Source organism: Adiantum capillus-veneris, chromosome 5 (genome assembly GCF_014529385.1).
Source record: "Adiantum capillus-veneris isolate H3 chromosome 5, ASM1452938v2, whole genome shotgun sequence".
NCBI classification, from domain to species: Eukaryota; Viridiplantae; Streptophyta; class Polypodiopsida; order Polypodiales; family Pteridaceae; genus Adiantum; species Adiantum capillus-veneris.
In genome coordinates, this window is record NC_140935.1 from 8,076,022 (window position 1) to 8,099,875 (window position 23,854).

The following is a 23,854-nucleotide window of genomic DNA, read 5'->3' on the forward strand; positions in this document are numbered from 1 at the left end:
CCATCACAGAGCTCGGTTCCCACCCATACACACACCAGCGGTACTCTCATTGACCGAGCTATAGAGTTCTGAGATCGAGACGATCGCGATTGAGGAGGGGAGCCACGCAGCACCGACGGAGACTGCGGCAGAGGATCCACAGGATTCTAGCACGACACCCTGAGTGTCGACCAGGATAGGCTCCATGCTATTGCTTCATTATATCATGGTGACACTTATCCCCACTTTGTATCTTTGTGGCATGATACCATTGCTCAGCCTACCAGCCACCCATCGGTAGCACTCCTATCTCAGTTCTTTGTTTGTACCCAGACTTGGTACTAGACTCATCATTGTAATCAGTTGGTCTCATAGGTCATTTTGGCCTTTTGTAGACGTTAATATATCATTTCATTTCTCTCTCTCTCTCTCTCTCTCTCTCTCTCTCTCTCTCTCTCTCTCTCTCGCGTAGGATTTTTGTGTAGCCAAAAGATGCTGTCCGTACGCTTTTTGCCACGTCAGCCAGTCCGTATAGCCTCCGCAGAACGCGCCGCAAACTCCGGGTCCGTATAGCAGTGCCATGTCAGCATAGCAGCGTAAAATCCCGGACTGCTGCCTGCCAGAGAGTGTGTGTGTGTCCGGTCTGCAACCCATTTGGGTGTCTAGGGTTATTGCCACGTCATTGGTTTGTGACACGGTCCAGTACTTCGGCAGCCCATCGAGCCTCCCCTCGGCCATTCCCTCGCCAGCATCGAGTGCTCCTTTGCTGTCCATCATCGGCATTGTTGAGATCTGCGTTTTCAGCCCTTCATTCCTCTCACATGGGGAGTGCAATTCAGCCCCAGATCTACCCCTCGGTGGCCATCCGCAATCCCACATCGAGAAGGATCCAAAGGTGCATCAAATCAGCCCCGGAGGTGCCTCGTCTTGAGGAGTTACCGTGGTGACATTCACCATTCGAGTCGGTAGAGTCTGCATTGAGGTATTGCATGTGTGTACATTCCATTTACGCAATCTAAAGCAAATATCACAGAGGCAACGGTGTCGGGGGCCCTTGAGAGGGTTGGTTGGGGGTGTCATTCGCCTCTTTTCTCTGTTTCTCTCTCCCTCTACAGATCTCTACCGCTCTCTCTCATTCCCTCTCTTTAGGGAAAAGTAAAGGAACCACCATTCAAGCTAAAAGGAACCACTAATGCAAGGAAAGAAAGAAAAGGATTTGTGGAAGTGTAAAATCTAGATCTTCACCATTTCAACTCCGCTGCACCTGACACTTTTAGGTCAGCCACCCATCTTATGTTTGGTGCCAACTCTGGCCCCTTTGTTTCTAGGGTGTCCCATTTATTTTTGTTAGCTCTTGGGTGATTTTCCCTACCTTCACCTCTGACTGGGAGGCTTGGTTTGAACTACCTTTAGCCGCAAATGAAAAGGCCATGCTTGCGTCCAATAAACAAACTTACTCATCTCTCTCTCTCTCTCTCTCTCTCTCTCTCTCTCTCTCTCTCATGGTTGTACTCCCTTGTGCATAGTCTCACATCCATTGAGTTAGAGCTCTATCCCCCTCATCCCTCACACTTAAACACACTGCCACGTTAGACTACTTTAGGTTAATGAAAAATGCACTTAGTGTGATCGCAGGGTTTTCTCTAGATATCTTCTAATTTATTGTTCTTTTTTTGTATTTATTCGTGGAAGCACATTTTCACTACTGTGTTTGTTGCTAAAAGAATTTTAGAGCACTCTATGCAGCTGCTCCCTTTTATTGGGTCTTAAGTGTATTGTTTCAGGGTCTTGGAATCTCACTGCGGCTGCATGAGCACCCTGCTGTTATGACAGTTGACGAACAGGTACCATTATTTCCTTTCGCCTGCTGTTGGTTAGAGGCTCTTATGAAACTATTTCTTCTCATGTGCAGGCCAAGCATCTTGGCCATTTGGAGGTGACTCTTAGCAAAAATCTTTTTTTGAAGGTACGTCACAGTAAGTATTCCTCTCAATTGTTAGTTTTGAGTATGGAGATTACTGCAGGTTAACAAAGTCAGCAGGCCCACAATTTCACCCTCTTCTTTGTCAAAGTATGCAAGTTATATTGAGCTCTCTTATGTTATATCCAGTGGTTCTATGAAGTTGCCAGGTGGTAGCTTGCAGCAAGAAAGCACGCAACAGAAAAGGGGGGGGGGGGGGGGGGGGGGGGGGGGGGTTAGTAGCAATGAAACACACACACACCCACCCACCCACCCGTGCAGAAATGCTTGCACAAGGGGACCGTATTTGAAGGCTCACCAATCAGGACTGGAAGATGGCCTCGAACAACCCATTTCCCAAAAGCACAAAAAAACAAACACGCGCACCTTACAACAAAAGAAACACCTTGCGTGCGCGCACACACACACACACACCACCTAAGCATACACACACAGAGAGTACATCTGCCCTTTTCACAAATGTGTACATCATACACACCACAAGTGACACACACACACACACACCACCTAAGCATACACACACAGAGAGTACATCTGCCCTTTTCACAAATGTGTACATCATACACACCACAAGTGACACACATAGTACATACACCCCATTAATTGCACACATCCCAAGGAAAACACATACACAATCACTTTCTACATACCCACACCCACATACCCACTCGACCAAAAGGACATTATGACCCTGAAAAACATAAAAAAACAACCATAAAAACAGCGAGCAAAAAAAGCAAAAGCAAAAAAAGACCAAAAGATAAGGGAGAGATGGGGGAGGGAAAGGGGGAGAGTGCAATTGACGGGGATGGTGACGGTTTATATCTGCGAAGGGGGTGGCTACAAGTAGAAGTTAGAATCAGCAGAGTGGCGGCCAACGTTGGATTGAGCTGTTCACTATGGACAAACCCGCACAAGTAGGGAAAGGCGACGCATGGCGACTCTTCCATGGGCATTCTCCCCCACCACTCATCATTTCTACCGAGGTATGGGGTCAATATGCATCATCTCTCTACACTGTCTCTGGGCAGCCACCTCTCCCAGATCCGCTAGAGCCACGCCTACACGGTTTCTTTACCACCGAGATGGTAAAGAAAGCCATTGACAGGATGAGGACCAAGACAGCATATGATCACGATGGCCTAGTAGCATAGCATTTATACATGCCAGAGATTTGCTTGCAAAGCTTCTAGCAGTGATGTTCAATTGTGCCATGTGCGAGGGCCTACTTGATACTTGGAGTTTGTCTACTATCGTACCTATCGTCAAGTCAGGGGACCCTAAGGAGCTTGGGAACTACCGCACTATCATGATTGGACACACATTGGTACGGTTGTACGCATCCATCCTTGAGCAGCAGTTGAATAGATGGGCAGAAGAAGAAGAAGAAGAGTATTTTAACGTCGTAGGAAACTATCCCAAGAGACCTTAAAGATCTATCTGACGAGGAGAGTTGAGCAAAGAGAGGGTGTACGGGCAACAGGACAGGTGGGTTTTAGGAGAGGTTTCTCTACCAGGGATAGAAGTACATCACATTTGTCATTGTTTGGTATACTATGAGATACGAGGCCGCTTTCATTGTCTATTCAGAGAGGGCTTTGGATCGTTGGCTAGAGTCATGAGATATCAGGATTAGAGATGCCTCGGGTTGTTTTTGCTAGAGTTGCGCAGATACAGGGCTTGAGGAGATCAAGCAATGGGAGACATTCAAAGAGGGAGATCTTCTTTACAGCAGGGACTCATCACAAGAGACTTCATAGCAGACTACTTATACCACAGGTATATTACCTGACAGAGCCATTGAGCTCGAGAGAGCTAGACGTCCACCTCTATGAGGGCGACCACGACATCTCCATCAGAGGATCATGACTATTCTAGCACGACACATGGGAGACGCCCAGTACGACTGTTTATAGAGGCGGACATTGACAAAGCTCTTCATCAACCGATGCAATACTTTCTCGGACAATGCCCGATGCCGCCAGCCGGGCATCCTCGGGCATTGATGATGATGATTTTAGTCTCACACTTTATTTCATTTTTATTTTGTACCCAGACATCGGATTAGATCCACCAAGATTGTATCAATTTGGTCTCATAGGTCATTTTGGCCTTTTGAAGACGTAGGCTGACAATACTCTATTGAGCGGCTTTATAATATGTACTAAAAAAATTGACCGTAAGTTTTGGGCTTGTGGTTTCAAATTCTTGAAGAACAGAATGTTTTATGTACTCTTGCAATTGTTGTTTTTGTCTGAGTAAATGCGAAAGATGAAATGATTGCAGCATTTTGTGTTGTTGATGTGAATCTGGAGTCATGAGATTAGTGCATCAAGACATCCATGAGAGATTAGTGCTGTGTGAATGTGATGGGTAAATAAGTCATAATGATTATAGGGCATGCCTAAGATCTTCTAGGGATAGTGGTGGGATTTGTGAATGCGATTATGATTGTTCAATGACTTGTGTCTTTGTGCAAGGGCATGGTTTGAAGTGGTCAAATGCATGTAAGCATAGAGTCAGTGTCTACTGAGCTATTGTTTGTTGTGCAAGTGTAATAAGGGGGATTACTCTTCTTTTAAGGGGGGGGGGGGGGGGGGATGTCACAAAAGTGATGATGTAGCAACAAGACTTGTCGGCTAAACAGAGAATAGAGAGAGTTAGAGATTGTAAAGTGATGATGTGGTAGTGTGTCACAAAGGGATGACGTGTCTGCCTGAGAGCATGCGGGAAACCCTAACCCTGACTGCTGCTGATAACCCTAATTCTGAAAACCCTAATTTTGGAAACCCTAACCCTAAAACCTGCAAACCCTAAAATCTGCCAAAAACCCTAACCTTAACCCTGACCCTAAAAACAGTCATAAACCCTAACCCTAACCCTAGGGCAGCAGGCTGAGAATTCCGTGAAATGCGTTGGCATGCTGACGTGGCATCGTACGGCAGTCCTGGAAAAAGCGGCAAGATTTGCGGAAATCCAGCCAGCGATCAACTGCTTTTCTCTACGCAATTGTGTGTGTGTGTGAGAGAGAGAGAGAGAGAGAGAGAGAGAGAGAGAGAGAGAGAGAGAGAGAGAGAGACTTTATTTTATTAAAAGCTCAAGAGAGCTTGTGAGAGAAAGATTCTGCTTTTGATTTGAAGCTTTTGGGGCGCTGCTTTTGGCAACCCTTGTAAACAATAAATAAGCGGTGAGGGCTCCTACTCTGCAGAGCATCTGGACGCAGAGTCTGAGAGTGAGAACCCGACCCACTTTTGTACTTTGAACACTGATTAATACATACAGAAATACCGAAAGGGGCGCCATTGTTTGGGGCCAATATCTCTAGGCACGGAACTCCGCCGGGCCAGTGCAAATCTATTGTGAACTATGAACTGTTTTGAAGTGGTTATTTCGTGCTATCGTGATTGATTCTTGACTTGGAGTGTCCAAGTCTGTTACAGTGGTATCAGAGCACGGCCGATTTCTCTTCTACGAGAAATCCGATCCCATTTTTTTTTTCCGCGGCACCTATGGCTTCACGCAAGGATCAGTCGACTCCCTCTGCATCCGGAGATGCGGACAGGGATCACAACGAAGATTCCGGCAGAGAGTATGGCCTGCCTCGGCCTACTCAGGCGGAGCAACGAGAGATGAAGCGTCGTCAATTGATTGGCGATGCAACAAAGATGATGCTCAATTTTGCGAAGGACCCGAAATTGGCAAAATATATGAGCGAGACTTCTTTTCAGGAAGTGTAGGCGCAGTGGCAGAAAACCACAACACCACCCCCGAAACCCGCCTCAAGAAACCTTCTGATCACAAGCAATATTTAGAGAAGGAATTAGAAGAGGTGGTTGATGCACGGATTGTTCAGCTTTTTGACGCGCAGCAGAAAGCCAAAAAGCACGGCAAAAAGTAGAAGAAAGGCTCTGACTTCCCGGGTTATTTGGATCGTTAGTCGATTGATAAAGCAAAGAAACAGAAGAAGCGTGTTCGATTTGAAGAAGTACCCAGTTCTTCTTCTTCTTCTTTAGATAGTTCTTCTAGCTCTTCAGATTCGAGCGAAGAAGATAGAAAAGGCAAAAAGCGAGGCAAGAAACAACACTTCGGAAAGGGCAAGAAAAAGTCTAAATCTCGCCTAGTGAGTGACAGTTCTACAGAGGACTCGTCTACAGACAGTTCAGACTCAGATGACGGAAAATTTTATGCGAACAAGAATAATTTTTTATAAAGCCAACAAGTATGACTTTCTAGAAGATAAAAGCAAGAAAGTTCGAGAGTTTAAGGAAGGTGGACAGTTGATCAAATTTGACACTTTTTCAGGATAAAAAGATTGCTTCGAAGGCTTTGTCTTTTATACAGCAGTTTGACATCGCTTTCGCGGGAGGACGCTACTCACAGCACTCCAAGATTCGGAGAGCTGCCTCTTATTTTAAGGGGAATGCTCGAACTTGGTGGTCCACGCTTCTTTTAAACAGGACTGCGCCAGTTAAATGGCTGAAATTTAAGAAGCTTTTTATTTCTTCTTGGCTGACGCAAGAGTATGAACGTGATATACGAGCTGCTTGGAACTATCTTCGGATGACCAAGAGAGATACAATGGATGCTTACTGTGAGAGATTCTGGATCTCTTTCTACCCGCCTCTTCATTCAAGAAGATCTCGTTCAGAGAACAGATTGAGCGGTTTACCTTGGGTCTACCTACAGAGATCCGAGATCACTGCTTGGAACAGAAGTCAGCTTCTATTCAGGAGTTGATGAGTCATACGAAACGGGGCTTTGCCATTCACTCTGGAAGTCTGACCTACCCCACCGATGAGGTCATGACACAACGAGCCGAACAGACTTCAACGAATGAAAGTAGAAAGACAAAGAGCAACCCAAAAAAGAAGGATGCACCACCCAAGCTTACTCCTTAGGAGAGAGCTCGCTTCATCAGGGAGGGGAAGTGCTTTGGATGCGGGGAACATGGACATATCTCCGCGAAGTGCCCTAACAAGGCACCGAATGAACAAGATGAAGAAAGGCCAGAAAGTTCTAAAGCAGCCGAGAGACGTGGCAGAAAAGGTAGATAAAAAGCAGAACTAGTACCACATGGCGTGGGACTTGAACCGAATCAAATGAATGAAAGTACAAACTTTGCCGCTTTTGGGGCAAAGTGAAGGATCAGGAAGCTCTTTTGCAGGAGCCAAGGCCAACTTCTTTTCACTTGGAATTGGCGGCTCGATTTGGAACTACGCTCGACAGGCTGAGGCCATAGGCGGAGGTAGTTTGACTGGCACCCGGACGGGATGTTGCCATTACGCCGAGCATTGGCAAATGTGGTTTGCAATGACAGGGGTGTTCAGGGCACGCGAGTGACGTTCTACTCGAAATTCCTTGGTATCACAAGAACGACGCCGTGGTTGACTAGCGGGCCGAGAAAGCGACTTTGACAAATAAAGGGCTCAGAGATTGTACTTGATGAACTTCAATTTCTTTACTCATTCTTTTGGGAGAGAACTGAACGATGGATAAAGGTCGAATATCTTTTGACCTGAACAAAAGAACACCAAGATTTTTCTCCACACTCATGCCGATTGCTTTTTAGAGGGCTTGAAGATCATACCATTGATCTGATACCTGGATGCACACCATCGAACCGGCCACCTTATCGTATGAGCCGAGCACAAAATGAAGAGATTATGAACCAAGTGAAAGACCTCTTGGAAAAGGGTCTTGTCCAGCCTAGTACTTCACCGTATTGCTCTCCAGTGTTGTTGGTTTTTAAGAAAGACGGATCTTGGAGAATGTGCATCGATTATAGAGCTCTCAACAAAATCACCATCAAGAACAGATTTCCGATTCCTAGGATCGATGATATACTCGACAGATTACAGGGATCCTCGTGCTTTAGCAGGATTGATTTGAAGAGTGGATATAATTAGATTAGAATCGCGCCGGGAGATGTCTACAAGACAGCTTTTCATACGACTTTTGGGTTATTTGAGTTTTTGGTGATGCCTTTTGGCTTAACCAATGCTCCTACGACATTTAACCGGATGATGGACAGGATTTTTCAAGAGTACAGGCTATTTGTTGGTACTTTCTTTGACGATATCATTGTTTTCTCCAAGAATGAGGCAGAACACAGAGATCATCTGCTTCAGAGATACACTTTTTGGGACACATTGTCTCAGCAGCAGGAGTGCAAATGGATCCGGCCAAGATAGACACTATCCGTGATTGGCCCGATTTGAAGAATGTCCATGAAGTTAGAAGCTTCTTGGGACTTTGTTCGTACTACAGGCGGTTCATTCGAAAGTTTGCAGAGGTTGCTTCCCCTTTGCATATCTTGACACAGAAAGGAGTCCCTTTCTCGTGGGGATCCACAGAGGTGACTGCCTTTCAGACATTGAAAGAGAAATTGACTATGGGACTAGTTTTGACTTTACCGGACTTGTAGAAGTCATTTGAAGTATATTGTGATGCTTGTGGTTGTAGTCTTGGTGCGGTCTTAATGCAAGAAGGCCATGTCATTGCTTACGAGAGCCATTGTTCTCAAGGCCGGAGATGACAGCACAGTTTTATGAGAAAGAGCTTTTGGTGGTTATCCATGCTCTTACTCAATGGCGGCATTACCTACTCGGAGCGGATTTTACTGTCTTTACAGACCATTAGAGTTTGCGCTACTTCTTGTCACAGAAGCAGCTTTCGGAAAAGCAGATGCGGTGGGCGAACATCTTGTCACAGTTTCACTTCCAGATTGTCCATGTGCAAGGACAAAAGAATGTGGTGGCAGATGCTTTGTCTTGGAAGCCGTTGGTTCTGGCTATTTCCGCGATACATCATAGGAGCTTCGAGGATATGGTCGACCAGTAAGCTACAGATACAGATTTTGCAGACGTATTCACACGGATATGGGATGGGGAGACATTAGCGGGATATTCCATTCGGGATGGCTATTTGATGAGAAAAAAACCATGTTGTGCGTTACACAGCCGTTGAGGGAAAAGGTTATGACTGAATGCCACTGTCAACCTTTTACGGGTCACAGCGGCATTGCTACCGCCATAAAAGGGGTAGAGAGATACTTCTTTTGGCCGAGACTCAAGAAGGATGTGGAAGAGTTTGTGCGCAGTTGCTTAGTATGCCAGAAGGTCAAGTTTGACAGGCATAAAGCACAGGGATTGTTACAGCCTTTTACCCATACCCACCCGCCCTTGGGAAAGTATTGCAATGGATTTCATTTTTGATCTCTCGAGAACACAGAGTGGTCACAATGATTTTCAGATTACATGGCATGCCTGAGACGATTGTCTCCGACAAAAACCCCAGATTTATGAGTTTGTTTTGGAAGGCAATTTGGGGGAACATTGGCACGCAGTTGCAGTTCTCGTCATCGTTCCACCCGTAGACTGACGGGCAATCTGAGATTGCCAATTTCAGCAGTTTTAGATTTATTGAAGTCTTATATCTCGGATTAGAAGACTCAATGGGAAAAGTACCTACCTTTGGTGGAATTTGCCTACAATAACACGATACACTCTACGACGCAGAAGGCGCCATTTGAGATTGTTGAAGGTGCTGCGAAGGTTCCACCCTTCCTAAGCACGAAAGATAAGATTTTTGAAGCGGATGAATATACGTGAGACTTAGATACGGCTTTTGCCAAGGTTCGCGAGACTTTGCAGAAATCTCAAGAACGACAGAAAAAGGCAGCGGATCGCCATCGTCGCGACTTGAAATTGAAGGAGGATGATTGGGTGCTCTTACGTTTTGAGAAGGCACGCCTAAGAAAGAAAAAGGGAAAGGGGAGGCTTTTTCCAAAGCTTAGTATGCGATACTAGGAACCTTTCCAGAACACTGAAAAGATAAATGATGTCTCCTTCCGAATGAAACTGCCTGATACTTGGAGGATTCACAATGCATTTCATGTGAGTCTCTTGAAACCTTTTAAAGGTGATGTGCCTGATGATGGGGAGCCTGATGAGCAACCCGAAGTGGAAGAAAACGAGGAGATCCTTGTTCTTGAACAGATTTTGGCACATAAGGATACGAAGAAAGGTAAAGTCCGAAGGCGGTTCTTGGTTAAGTTCAAGAACTATCTTGCATTTGATGTGTCACGTGACACATCCCAACCCTATGTGTCCGTGGACAAGCTACACCATAGCAGGGTTTCCGTCAAGTCCAGTCAGTTTTAGATTAGAAGTGATCTGGCACTTTAGTGAGTCTATTCGTAGACCGTGCATGCCCAGTCACTCAGTGTAGATGCATATCCTCTGGTTGCACACTGCATAAGCATAAGCATTTCCATCAGATTCCATCAGAGTCAGTTTGGGGATTTTTCAAGTGACTTTATCCCATTTTTCCCTATTTTTGACATTTTTGACTTATTTATTAAGTGACTTTTGTTGGGTACTCAGTAGGGCAAAGTGGGTAAGTTAATATATAAGCAAACCAAAGATAGCACAAATTGGAAGATGAGCAAAGGCACAGTAGGCTTCCCCAAGCAACAGGTGTCCCTCCCTCTCTCAGCAAGACCCTCCCCAAGCCCTTGGCGAGGCCACTCCACCAGCCAGCGTTTCCATCATCGCCATAAGGATCCATCCCCTTGGCGTTTATCCAGATTCAGCCATCGCCATTCCAGCACCATTGCCTGGCGTTTTCCCCCTTCAAAGCCTCCCAAAGCCAGCGTTTTCTGGATCGCTAAACCATCAGCAGGCTGCAGCGTTTTTGCCTCAGTTTTTCAGCATTAAAACGCAGCCTTGACTGAAGCAACCTCAGCGTTTTTACCATTAGTCTCAGCCCTTGAAAAACGCAGCAATTCCTCAGCGTTTTCAGCCGGCAGCAGTCCTTCAAAAACGCAGCCTGAACCATTTGAACTCAGCGTTTTATTTCAGCCTAGAAACATCGACAAAACAGGGATTTTGAGCCACCAAGATCACTCCAATTCTCAGCCCTTAAGCCCTTGTGGACAGCAGATACAAGAAGACCCATATCAGCCCCAAAGTCATCATCGTCGTCATCGACATAGACCTCATTTGCATCAGTCCATGCATCATCATTGTACACCTTTGTGCAATCAAAGTTAGACCACTCTCGCCGACGAGAGTGGGGCCTTCGGAGGAGGGTTTTACAACCTCTCGGGTGTCGTATCTCTTTTCTCTCCTTCTCTCAGTCTCATTCACTTGCATGCACAATATCCACTCACTTTGTTCGTGATCATAGCACTCTCCATAAAGACGGAAGGCTCTCTTCTTCCGTAAGAACTAAAGGAACCTTGAGAAATAAAGATCACTAATGTTGAGAAAATACAACATTCATTCCGTTGCACCTAACATTGGTATCAGAGCTTTGGAAGTGTTCTGCATTACTCAAGGAAAGAACCACAAGAACCACAAGTTTTTTTTTGCTTGTTATGGTCGCACGAACCCAAGTGTACTTGGGCGTGACGATTCCTAATCGTGTTTTGTTGAAGAGTGACAGAAATCCCAAGAAAGAAGGGCTTGTCCAGCCTCCCCTTGTGTCTCTTTTCACTCATTGAGAGCGGACCGTGCACTTAGCGACCGGCTAATCGACGTGAGGTGGGAAAAAGCAACCTTGGTGTGAGCGCAAGGCCGCCAAGGGGTGCGCCCACAGAAAAGGGTAGAACTCGGGTGAAGAGAAGATCCTTCTCAACGCGATTTGCAAGCGAAAGAAACCCTCAAGAATCTCAAGCCCTTCAAGAACCCAAGAACTCAATTACCAAGACCCTCAAGAACCCAAGTTCCTCGTGAACTTAAGAACCAAAGACCCTAGTGCATGGTCGTCACCCGAAGCGGAATGGATACTTCGCATTCAGGTGATGAGCATGAGAGAGGCGACAAAGGATTCTCCCCACCAGGAGATTTTTCCAACCCTTCCCCTTCACCATCTACACCTCGAGTTCTTCTAACTCCTATGGAGATGACGGTTAAGTCAATGATGGACATGATGCTGGCACAACAAGAAACGACTCGTTACGATGGAACGAAATTAAAAAAACGCACAACAACAAGAAGCGACTCGCCTTACGATAGAGGCGAGTCGGGTTGCGCTAGCACAACAAGAAGCGAATCGCCTTGCTTTCGAACGCGAGCGCGATGAACGAAATGAACGAAAAGCAGAAAAGGACACCGAGCGTGAAGCTCAAAGGGAGATTCGCAATCAAGAGTTTATTTCCCACATGCTAGCCTCGAAGACCGAACCACCCAAAGATCGTGGGAGTTCCTCCAGTGGTGCAAGCCACGATGCGGATTCCAACAACCCAGTCACCGAAAAGTTGACTTTCAATAAGTATGATGGTAAGATGGATGCTACGGTGATTCATTCTTGGTTGCATCAATTCAATGCTTATTTTGGGACAACTAAGAAAACAGGAAATAGCAAAGTTTTGACGGCAGCTATGTACCTTGCCGGTGATGCCATCAATTGGTACCATGCATGGCAAGAGGCACAGCTGGCCGCGCACCTAGAGGCAGCCGCCGATTTCACGTCCCTCTCTTTTAGTTGGGCTGATTTCCAAGACAAGCTCAAGGCGCGGTTTATGCCCCCTTAGTACCTCGCATGATTGAAAGAGGATTGGCATAATCTCAAGCAACATGGTATGCCAGTCATGTCGTTTTCTAACCGTGTTTTGTAGCTAGGCACTCAATTACGCAAGTCGGATGATGAGCGCAAAGAGGCTTTTCTCTTTGGGTTAGATGAATACATCAAGTTTGATGTTGAAGTCTTTGACCCCGCGGATCTCAACAAGGGGGTAGCAATCGCTCTTGCCCAACAGATGAAGCACAACAAGGGAAAGCCTAAGGAGAACAAGTCTTCTCAAGGGACATCTCAGAATTCTCAGAAGACACAGAATGGTAAGAACGGTAAGAATGGTAATTCTTCTAGCCCTTCTTCCTCTAATTCCTCGGAAAAGAACTCTAACAACGAATCTAAGGGTAAAGCTAAAGCACGTGCAAAACCTAAGCTAACCCCAGATGAAAAAGCTTCACAAGGAATTATAGGAGGATACATCACGGCTGAAGAACAAGTGATTTATGCTAAAGAAGGTAGATGTTTTCAATGTCATGTCAAGGGTCACATTAAGAAGGCCTGTCCTAAGACAGTCCCACCTAAAGAACCAAAGGCACCCACAGCTACCACAAACTCTGTCACAACACAACCTACATCTTCTCATGACTCTGACACACACATTGATGGATCTCTCATGAAGTGTTATGGTCGTGTAAAAGGACATCGTTTTATCATATTGTTTGATCCAGGCAGTATGCATGATGTGATTAGTCCCCCTCTTGTTGAGAGAGCCCGCCTCGAGGCTAGTCAGAAATCTCCTCTCGAGGTTTCTGGCTTCGCTCCTGGTATGGACTCTCTCATCACGAAGGAGTGCCTTGATGTGATGTTTACCGTTCAGCAAGCTTCTTTTCGTAGGAAGTTTCTTGTGTCTCCTCTCTCAGGATGTGATATAATTTAAGGCATTAAATGGTTTCGTGAACTGAACCCTCTCATTGATTGGTTGGCTAACACTCTCATTTTACATGCCAAAACAGATTCCACCCTCATCATTCGTGTTGAGGAGGGCTTGCATTCCTTGCCTCTCATCTCGCATCTGCAGGTAAAGCGTTGTAGCGCGGATAATGTGTCGTGCTCTCTACAGTGTGGGTGTCCCTCAGTGCAATGTGCGTGACAATCTCACTCAAACAAATGAAAACTCTCTCAAACAGAATGAAACACAGAAACAACGGATAACAACACAGAAACAATGGATAACAACAGAGACACAACAGTGGACCAGAACATGTGGACTCGACTAGCTCAAAGAACCATGTACAGACTCTGGCGTGGCAGCACACTCAGCTCCAGCCCAGGACTCACAGGTACAAATGGGGTGTCGAGGCTCAGATGTGCAGGGATGGTGAAGCAGTGCTCTGTGTAAGACTTCCTCTAGACGACTACGTGCAAGATAAGATAGAACTGCCCCAAACACGACTACTCATATGTACAACCATAAGAGCCACCAACGGCCCATAAATGTCCAGCCAGCTAAGTCTATCTCCAAACTGAGTGGTGGTGGTGACCTGGCTACGATGTCCACTAGACCACCGTAGGTACCCTACCACGTGTCACTCCCAGCCCAAAGGGTCCGTCCAGTGTGAACCAGACCAACTGTAGCTAACTGTCCAACTGCCTGTCCTGTGAAGTGACACTGTAGCCCTGCTACAGGTTGCCCGCCACAAGACCGCTCACCGTCTCGGTGAGAGGAAGACTGAAACTTTGAAAGAAAACTACTAGTATGTACAATGGTGAGTTCCTGGATCTGTCATCCAAGAGATAGAGTGGTGGCCACTGCTGCATCCGAAGGATCAGCCTCTGGAGGTGGGGCCATCAAATCGATTGTGGGGCCTTGCTGTATGCGAGCTCTCCTGTCAGTAAGTGTGTTTCCAGAGAAATGACCAGCCACCTGCTGCTGAGCCGATGGTAGCACCTGTCCTGTAGTGTACTGAGGACGTCGAGTAACACAGCCATGTCGATGTGCTCCAGCAACTCCATCACAACAAGTCATATTTTGCATCTGAGGCAATGGTGAAGACTGAAACCCCTGAGGAGGAGGATACTGTTGTTGTTGGTTGTAGTACTGAACGGCAACTGGAGTCTGTGAGTAAAGTCCCATAAACTGTTGAGAAGGACCCGTTGCTGCATGCTGCACTGGTGTACCTGCTCCAGTCCACCCATATCCCATACCCATCATCGTAGGCTGCGTTGCCCTATTTTCCTGTAACAACAATTCTCTAAATCCTTGTAGTTGATTCTGAAGGTCACTAATCACTCGAGACTTTAACTTCAGGGCCTGCTGGAGTGCGAAAATAGTGGCATCCCTATCCGCGATGGCGCTCTCAGCAACCTTCAGAGCTCCCTCCATAGCTGCGTAAGTAGCTACGTGACGTTGGTGTGTGGCTGCTAAACGCTTTGCTCCCAGCTCAATGGTGGCAATGGCTTGCCTAGACTCTTGCAATATATCCTCCGATAGCCGAAAAAATGATGTAGAGTCCGATCCTGTAGAAGGTCCTGTAATAGTGTCAGGGTGAAGAGAGTTGGACTGTAATAGTGTCAGGGTGAAGAGAGCTGGACAGTGGTACAGCTGGTGGGACTGCTGGTGGGACTGGTGTGACAAGTGGCACTGCTCGCGGTGGACTAGGAGCATGCCTCTCTGGACTAGGCGCATGTCTCTCTGTCGAAGTAGAGATGGTAGGAGTGGTTGCCGCAGGACTAGGCATAGGAGAAGAAGCAATTGCCACTGGGACATGGGAGCTAGTCACTGTGGTAGGTGTAAAAATAGCAGCAGTAGAGAGAGGAACACACACTGTAGAAGTCACAGCTGGGACATGCATAGTGTGATCTGGACCACCTGAACTTACCATCGAATCAGTAGTGATCGTATGCGAGGAACGTCGAACTGGTTGCTTCACTCGAAGCTGTTGCTTTCGGAGACTGGCAGGGATACTAAAGATGCTACTGTGTCCTTCACTACCTTTGCCCTCTTTTTCTTTGGCTTTTCAGATAGATCCTTTGTTTGTTCAATATCTTTCCCTTTTCCCTTAGAGCTTTTACGCTGCATCGCCGCATCCACATCCATAGGACTAACAGGTATATTAATCACCCAGGTCAACATCGGAGCTGCGAAGCATTGAAAGCTAGATTGCACAGATTGCACCTGAGCTCTGAATCTTTTAGCCCGAGACTGTAAAGAGGTAAATAAAATTTGATGAAAGCCACATGGGATGGTGTGGATGAGGCAGTATAGGCCTTCACAGTGCGAGAATATAGTAGGCACGTCACATCTGGCCTTGCCCTTGCCCTTGCCGACTTTAGGATCTCTGACCAAAAAGTAATACTTGAAAATGGACCAGAGCTGTTTATTCCTTGCATAGTCAGCATGATTCGTACTGAGTAGTTCTTTGCATGCCTCGATTGTCGCATCTTTGGAAAGTTGGGAATAGGTGCGCGTAGCCGGTTTCACTGCAGGAAAAGTTGTCATCCCCAAGGCATTACCTATTCGTGTAGCAGTCAGTGGGTGTCCTCTGACTTTGGGAAAAAACTTGAGGAGTGCATGCACCATATCCATGGGAATATCCGAAGGCAGATCGATGTCTGCTAATGCTGACAATCCTAGCTTGTGTAGCTGGTCTTTTGATAGGACTTCTCGAAGCGACGGATGAGGCTACTGCAGATGGAAGTTCAATGTGAACTTGGTTTGGGTCTTGGAAGAAGGAGGCCGAGGAATTGGATGACCCAGTACCTGCATGATGGCTTTTCTCTTCTTTTGGTTCTTTACAGCTTCTTCTTCTTCATCCTCTTCCTCTTCCTCGTTGCTCGAAGACTCTGAGTCGGAAGCAGAGCTTGATTCGGACTCCTTGTAATTTTCATCACTGTGATCAGTGGAGGACACATCAGTGAGGCCATGGCTGGATGTATCCACATCCTCTTTCTCTGCAGAACTTTGGGATGTCTCAGTTGGCCTCTCTGGAGAGAGAGCTTTTGTTTTCCTTACTTGCTTGCTTGTACCAGCCATTGTAAAGAGTACTTCCTGGTTGTGTCAATCTGCAGTGTGCAGTGCGAACTCTGAAAAAGCTTGAATACGCAAGAAACGAATAGCTTGTTCTTTCAGAGGCAGCGGATGATGAGTTAAAAAAGCTATGGCTGTTTTAAAGCACGCGATGGATTGAAAAAAACGATGGGTTCTGATTGCTAATCGATGGATGCAGGCGGAATTGGGCGAGGGGTTTAGGTAGGTTAAGGGCGAGGGGATGCGTAGAGGATAGGGGCGAGGGAGTAAGGGAGGTAGGGTCGAGGGATATTTAGAGGATAAGGGTGAGGCGAGAGGGTGGGTAGGGGCGAGGGGGAAATAGTGGTTAGGGGCGAGGGGGGAGAGAGTGGGTATGGGCGAGGGGGTTGAGGGTGGGTAGGGGCAAGGGGGAAAATAGTGGATAGGGGCGAGGGGGGAGAGAGTGGGTATGGGCGAGGGTGATGAGGGTGGGTAGGGGCGAGGGGGAATAAGTGGATAGGGGCGAGGGGGGAGATAGTGGGTAGGGGCTAGGGGGTTGAGGGCAGGTAAGGGCGAGGGGAGTAAGGGAGGGTAGGGACGAGGGGTTGGTATAGAGTAGGGGTGAGTGTGTTTGTGGAGAGGTTAGGGGCGAGGGGGTGTGGATGTGTAGGTAGTGACGATGGGGTTGGGGTTGGGATAGGTAGGGCGCAACGATCACACTCGGTACAAAGTGATAAAAGTGATAGCAGAAGCAAAGAGAAGGTACAAAGTGCTAATTTTTGAGCAGCTACAAATTTCGAGGAGATAAAAGGGAGGGTAATTTTGACTCATTAGGAGATTAAGGTTCCTACAGCAAAGCTGAAAGTTTAATGGCACCAAAGGTTTTTGCTACTATTGGAATCAAAGTTCTTTGACATAAACTCTGCCATATTCTTCCCATAGACAGTATGGCATTGGGAGTCTCATCAAGTCAAGTCCTTGATTACACCTTGTTCATTATCCCAGGACATCTAAGCAGAGTCCCCAAGCAGATTCCACTTGTCAAACTGAACAAAACCACTCCGACGAGAAGCTTGACTGAAAGCTTAACTGGAAGGACCTTAATACTTAACTGCAAATAACACTGAGAATAGAAACAATTAGAGGAGTGACTGGTTAGAGGAGGAGTGACTGGACTGTAGAAGTTCCCGATAATACCCAATTACCAGGACTTAGTGGAGAAAGATATCTTAGAGGAAAGGCGGAAACTTATAGACATAGCAGAAATTGAGACAGTAACAGAGCATCCATTCTGGTGGAAAGCTAGTCGTGAGGAGAGCATAACTGAGACAGTAACAGAACACCCGTTCTGATGGAAAGATAGTGGGGAGGAGAGAGATGGGACATAGAATCTACAGATGGCGGGATAGTTGCAGACCCTTTACTCAGAGGAGTAATAGCACTTGATACTGGAGCCATTTACCAGTGGCAAAGGAACGCCTTCCAAAGTGACTAACTGGACAGCCCCCTGTGGCAAAACCTCCTGTACTCTAAAGGGCCCTTGCCAAGCTGGAACCAGCTTCTTTGCTTTTTTCAAATATTTTACCTGATAGAGTAGCACCAATGTGCCTTGCGTTATTTTTGGCTTTCTGAGGTGGCGATCATGCCACGCTTTGCGACGAAGTTGTTCCGCTTGCAGAGCACGAGAAGCTAAAAGGCGGCTTTCATCCAATAAGGTGAGACGGGAGATAGAGGCAGATTCCATGCCCCAACTTGCACGTAGACTGCCCACCCTAGGGGAACCGGAGTTGAACTCAAATGGAGCTATGGCTTCCAAACCGAAAGCGAGTTGAAAAGGCGTTTGATTCGTTGTTGCTTTGAAAGATATGCGGTATGCCTAAAGAGTGCCGTGCACAGCCTGAGCCCACGATGCTGGATGGAGATGACATGCTTTCCTCAATAGGGCGATCAGAACCTTGTTGGTGCTCTCGGCCTGTCCATTGGCTCTAGGGTAATAAGAGCACGACTTGCGATGAAAAATCTTGTAATTGGCCAGCAAATTTGAGATCATGTCATTGACAAAATGACTGCCTCTATCACTGGTGATCTCTAAGGGACATCCAAATCTACATAAAATATTTTCATATAAAAATTTGGCCACAGTATTGCCAGTGCAATCTACTGTCGCTAGTACCTCTGCCCACTTTGTTGCATAGTCTGTAGCCACTAGCAGATATTTGCGATTACCTGGTTGAGCCGGGGGATATATTGGTCCCACAAAGTCCAAACCCCATCTCTCAAAAGGTAGCCACGCCATCGAGACCTGCAAAGGACGGTTGGATTGCTTACTCGGCTTCGGCCCACATCTCTGGCACACATCACAAACCTTAGAATATGCTATTGCATCCTTAAAAATGTAGGGCCACCACAGACCACTCTGTAGAATCTTCTGAGCAGTGATGTGACCAGGGTAATGGCCACCAGTGGGACCATTGTGGGCATCCTCCAGAATATGCTCCACCTCATGAGGCGAGACACAACGCTTCAGAACACCATCTGGTCCCGCTTTGTAGAGCTGGCCCCCAATCAGAGTGAAAGGCTTGGACTTCAACAACAATCTCCTCTTTTGCAGTGGGGATGCCCTCTCTCGGTACAGCCCAGTGGATAGAAAATGTAGGACCTCGTCGTACCATTCCGGTGTTGTATCTATTTTAAAAAGACTGCTATCTGGAAAGTCATCCGCAATCCCGGTAGCTTCTTCGCCTGTGTAAATGCGAGAGAGGTGGTCAGCCATTACATGATGCTTACCAGGACGGAGTACCACTTCAAAATCAAACTCCTGGAATAGGAGCAGCCATCGCCATACTCGACCTGCAACCTGTGGCTTATTAAGCAGATAGCGCAAGGCATGGTGATCAGTGATAACTGTGAAGTGGACCCCTAGCAAATAGTGACGAAATTTGTGTAGAGCATACAATATAGCCAATCCTTCCCTCTCTGTGGTGCTATAGTTTCACTCTGCTTTGGTGAGCAGGCGACTTGTATAATGTACAGGGCGATCCAAGTTGAACTCTTTGCTAGGTTGAGTCAGCACAACACCCACAGCCAGCAGACTGGCATCTGTATGCACATGAAAAGGTAGGGCCCAATCCGGGGCAACTAGAATAGGCGCTTCAGTGAGACGTTTTTTGAGGTATGCAAATGCTTCGGCCTCAGGTGTTGACCACCGGAAGGGAACAGCGGCACTGGTGAGCCGGGTCAATGGTTGAGCCACCTGTGCATACATACGTATAAACCTGCGATGATAGCCGGTGTGGCCCACAAAGCTCTGAACACCTTTGGGATTTATGGGAGGAGGTAACTTCAAGATGGCCACTATCTTCTCTGGGTCAGGTGCCAAACCTTGAGCAGACACCACATGGCCCAACAGTGTGCCCTTTGTGACCAAAAAATGACATTTGTTCGGATTGAGCTTCAAACGTGCCTCTCTGCACCTGAGGAAGACTGCAGAGAGCTGAGCAAGATGCTCCTTTAGATTTTCTACTGGGGTCGAACATTGAGCACCCGAGAAGGTGGAAAAGTCATCCATGAATATGCGAAGGTGATCAGTAAGCAGAGGACAAAAGATGAGATATACTATGCGATTGAAAGAAGGCGGTGCATTTTTAAGCCCAAAAGACATTCTAGTGTAGATGAAAATACCCCAGGGAGTCACAAAAGCTGTTTTGATTTGGTCGTCAGGATGTATTCCTAACTGATTGTAGCCGTTGAACCCGTCCATAAAACTATACAGTACATGGCCAGCGACATCTTCGAGGACTCTCTCAATGAAAGGTGTCGGAAATCCATCCGGGATTGTGACCTTATTCAGAGCCCGATAGTCGACACAAACTCGAATTTTGTTGGACTGCTTCTTTGGGGCAATAACCATAGGAGACAACCATTCTGAGTGCTCTACTGGTACAATAATACCTGCTTCTTGCATTTTTTCCAGCTCGATTTTGACTGCATCTGCATACTGGGATTCAGTTTGTAAGCCCGTCCTCTGACCGGCTTAGCCCCCTCAACCAGAGGAATTGTGTGGATTCCTAGCTCTACTGGGATTCCTTCTAAATCGTGGTAAGACCAGGCAAACACATCTTTGAAAGAGCGCACGAAGGAGATTACCAGGTCGAGTAGAGCGGGGTGATCCCATAACCAAGTGGCTAATAAGATGGGCTGATGGTTGTCAGGGCCGCATAGGTTGACCTCTCTAACTGGGTCAGACGGTGCAGTGGTCGAGGCTGCGTTAGGGGGAGAAGACTGTGCCGCCTTTGTTAGCCTTTGGACATTATGAGCTGGCGTCCGATCAATGTTGAAATCAGCATACTCTTCCTGCAACCAACCTGATGGAAGCTCTGCAAATGGTAAATCCTCAGATACCTCAAAGTGCTCCGGCATGGGTGGAGAGTCAGATGGAGTAGAGGCTAAGGAGGGAGCTGGGGTGTTGGCCAACTCTTGCAAGGGAGACTTTTTTCCCCTTCTATGGTGGGTTATAGGCTCACCCAGGCCGACGGTTTCCATCAAGGGACCCTCTGAAGGATGGGCACCAGAGACTGGTCCACTTGGTTCTGGCTCACTTGGCTGACTGGGATTCCTGGTCTCAGGTGTAGCTTCAGATGTAGGATCAGGGGGAGAGGGTGAATCTGTTGGCAAAGGTTGAAGAGAGACTACGTAGCATGGCATCGAAGAGGTGGCTTCTAACCACTGCAGTAAGTCTTCATCGGACCCATCGGGAGGGACCAGCTGCTCCAAGTCAGGGTTGGACTCTATTGACAAAGAGCTATGCTGAACGACCAGATCCATACCTCCTTCGAGACGAATTTGTTGCATTGGAGAGCCAGGAGTATGTATCCACATGGCGTCGGTTCCCCAGTCGTGAAGTGCTTTCGTATGTCGCAGCCATGGCCTACCAATCAGCAAGGGATAACCTCCCTCTACCTGGGGAAGATTAACTACCACAAAATCCAAGTTAAAAGTGAAATCTTGTACCTTCAGAGGCACCTTGTCGACTATGCCCACTGGGTAGACTGTTCTCTGATCAGCCAATGTAACAGTGAAAGGAGCAGGTCGGGTAGGCTTTAGACCTAAGGCCATCATAGTGAATTCGGGCATCAAATTGATTCCAGATCCTCCATCAACGATGACGTTGGATAGCTGGTGCCCAAGAATAGATACAGTGAGGCGAGGACTTTTATAATCGGTGAGGGGAGCATATGGATAGGAAATCAAATAGGATTCTGAGGGTTGTACAGGGAGGTGCCCGCCACTAGGCCCAACCCCCGGGTACAGAGACTGAATGACTGACAGGGTGTCACTTCTAAGTGTTGCATCGAGCCTTAGCATGTCGTATAGTGACACCTGCTGAAAAGTATTTTTCAAGATGGCTTTTGCTGTGGGCTTGGCGCCTTCGAACTGGGCTCCTTTTGTGACCTTAATCTGTTCCAAGTCAGCCACTGCTTCTAAGAAGGCTCCATCAATGTCAGATAACAAGGAAGTTGGTTTGCTCTGAGCAATTGGGAAGGACTTGTCCTTTGGGTCAGGTAGACCAGAGTGAGGAAGTGGAGACTGGCGAAGGGGACCTGTGGGTAGACTGAGACCAAGAGCTGCTCTTTGTGCCCGAGTAAGGACACCAGCAGGCTCCTCCACTTGCAGAGGCTTAACCACATGAGTAGCAGGTGAAGGTTGAGGCACGGTGTTCACAGTAATCAAATTTATCTTCGGAAAGGTGAATTCGGGCTGGTTCTGAGTTGAGCCTGAAGACGTGGATGCCCTTTGCTTGGGACAATCTTTACTGTAGTGATCCTTCGAATCAGGGCAATGACGACAAGGAGGGGACCCCTCGGGTAAAGGACACTTGCTCTGATAATGCCCATATTCTCCGCATCTGTAGCAGAGTATGGGCCGATTGGAAGGACGAAACGGGGGACGAGGTGGTTGCTGCATGGAATTTGAGGCTGAGGTGTAGAAACTTTGGGGAACTGAGGGAGTACTGGCATGATAAAAACTGTGGGGTGCAAAGTTGTTGTGCATACCTTGCTGCATAGGGGGTGTTGTCAGCAGAGGAGGCAACTGGTTTTGATGGCCGTAGGGTGAGACCATGTTGGATGCAGGTGCTAGCCCTTGTTGGAGAGAAGGACCAAGATTTTGCTGTATTTGACGCAATCCCTTGAGGTAGTAACAATCCTTATCCTCATGTCCAGATTTTTCACAGAAGTGGCAGTAAACCCGAAGGGGGCATTCCTGTGGTGGGTGCCCTGGAGAGCGGCATGAGCTACACCAAACCATAGCCTTAGTCTCTTGCTGACACTTGAGCTCTTCTAACTCGCGCTTAATCTGTTCCAATGCCTCATTATGTGTAGGCTTCTCTTGTCTAAGAGAGAAGGACCTCTCCTCTTGAAGAGCTCGTTGTAGCTTTAGGGCTTCCAGTTCCCTACGTAAAGAAGTTAAAGGATCAGTAGGACTATCTTCCGAGAACACAGAGGGAGTATCTATTTGAGGAGAGTTGTTGAAGAGCTTCCTAGCTCCCTCTATTCTAGTAGCAACTGCGATGAACTCGTCGAGAGTGGCGTCGGGTCGGAGACTCTCTCGGAGTTTTTGCTGAGAAGTTTTGGGAAGCGTCTTCTCCACCCACTTTTTAACCATGAATTCACCGGGTTGTTGGGGAAGCTTGGCCACAAGCGACTTAGTTTTCGTCATAAGCTCCGCAAAAGTCTCCTCAGGCTTGAGCACCATGTTGGCCAACTCATCCAACACCTTCTCCTGGTAGTCACCCGGCCTGAAAGCTGCACAGAACTGCTGTCTTAAGGCTGCCCAAGTTGCAAAATGGTTCTCTGCAAATTGGCTGTACCATTTATCTGCTAGGCCATCCAGGGTGGATGGAAATAGTACCAAGTAAGCATCTTCTCTGTTCAGCCCACGTCCCCTACAGAGAGATACAAATCTTCTTGCATGGTCGTCAGCATCTTCTGAAGACAGCCCTTTGAAGGTAGGGAACTTGATGTTCACCTTGGCCAAAACACTAGCTAGTGGCTCCATGATTCCTTGCTGAGTCTGTTGCACAATAGCTTGCTGTAGCAGAATAGGAGAGAGCTTTTCTGGAGAAGGTGATCGCGAAGATGGGGAACCTGATGACGAAGGAACGGGTGAGAGCTTTTTTGGAGAAGGTGATCAGGAAGATGGGGAACCTGATGAAGGAATGGGTGATGTGATATGTGGAGGTATAGGTGATGAGGTTGAAGGATTTCTACAAGGTGTCAAAGGTTGTCTTCTGTGATAGTACTTCAGAGGGCTCAGTAGTGGCCTTTGATGCTCAACTGACCTTCTTGTATGTGTCATGTAGTGACCTCCAA

General features: G+C 47.1%; 1 protein-coding gene across 5 annotated transcripts in view; it reads left to right on the forward strand.

The window, feature by feature from the left end:
- The window catches only part of LOC147456846 (YbaK/aminoacyl-tRNA synthetase-associated domain-containing protein), a 111,625-nt gene that overhangs the window by 20,377 nt on the left and 67,394 nt on the right, over positions 1-23,854 (forward strand). For all 5 annotated transcript variants that reach the window (XR_015188042.1, XR_015188043.1, XR_015188044.1 and 2 more), the window contains 2 exons: positions 1,764-1,823; positions 1,892-1,945. Coding sequence is in view for 2 of the 5 variants with exons in the window: in XM_086511969.1 (XP_086368095.1) it covers positions 1,764-1,823; positions 1,892-1,945 (114 nt within the window). In the remaining 3 variants the exon portion in view is untranslated. The remainder of the gene's footprint in view (positions 1-1,763; positions 1,824-1,891; positions 1,946-23,854) is intronic.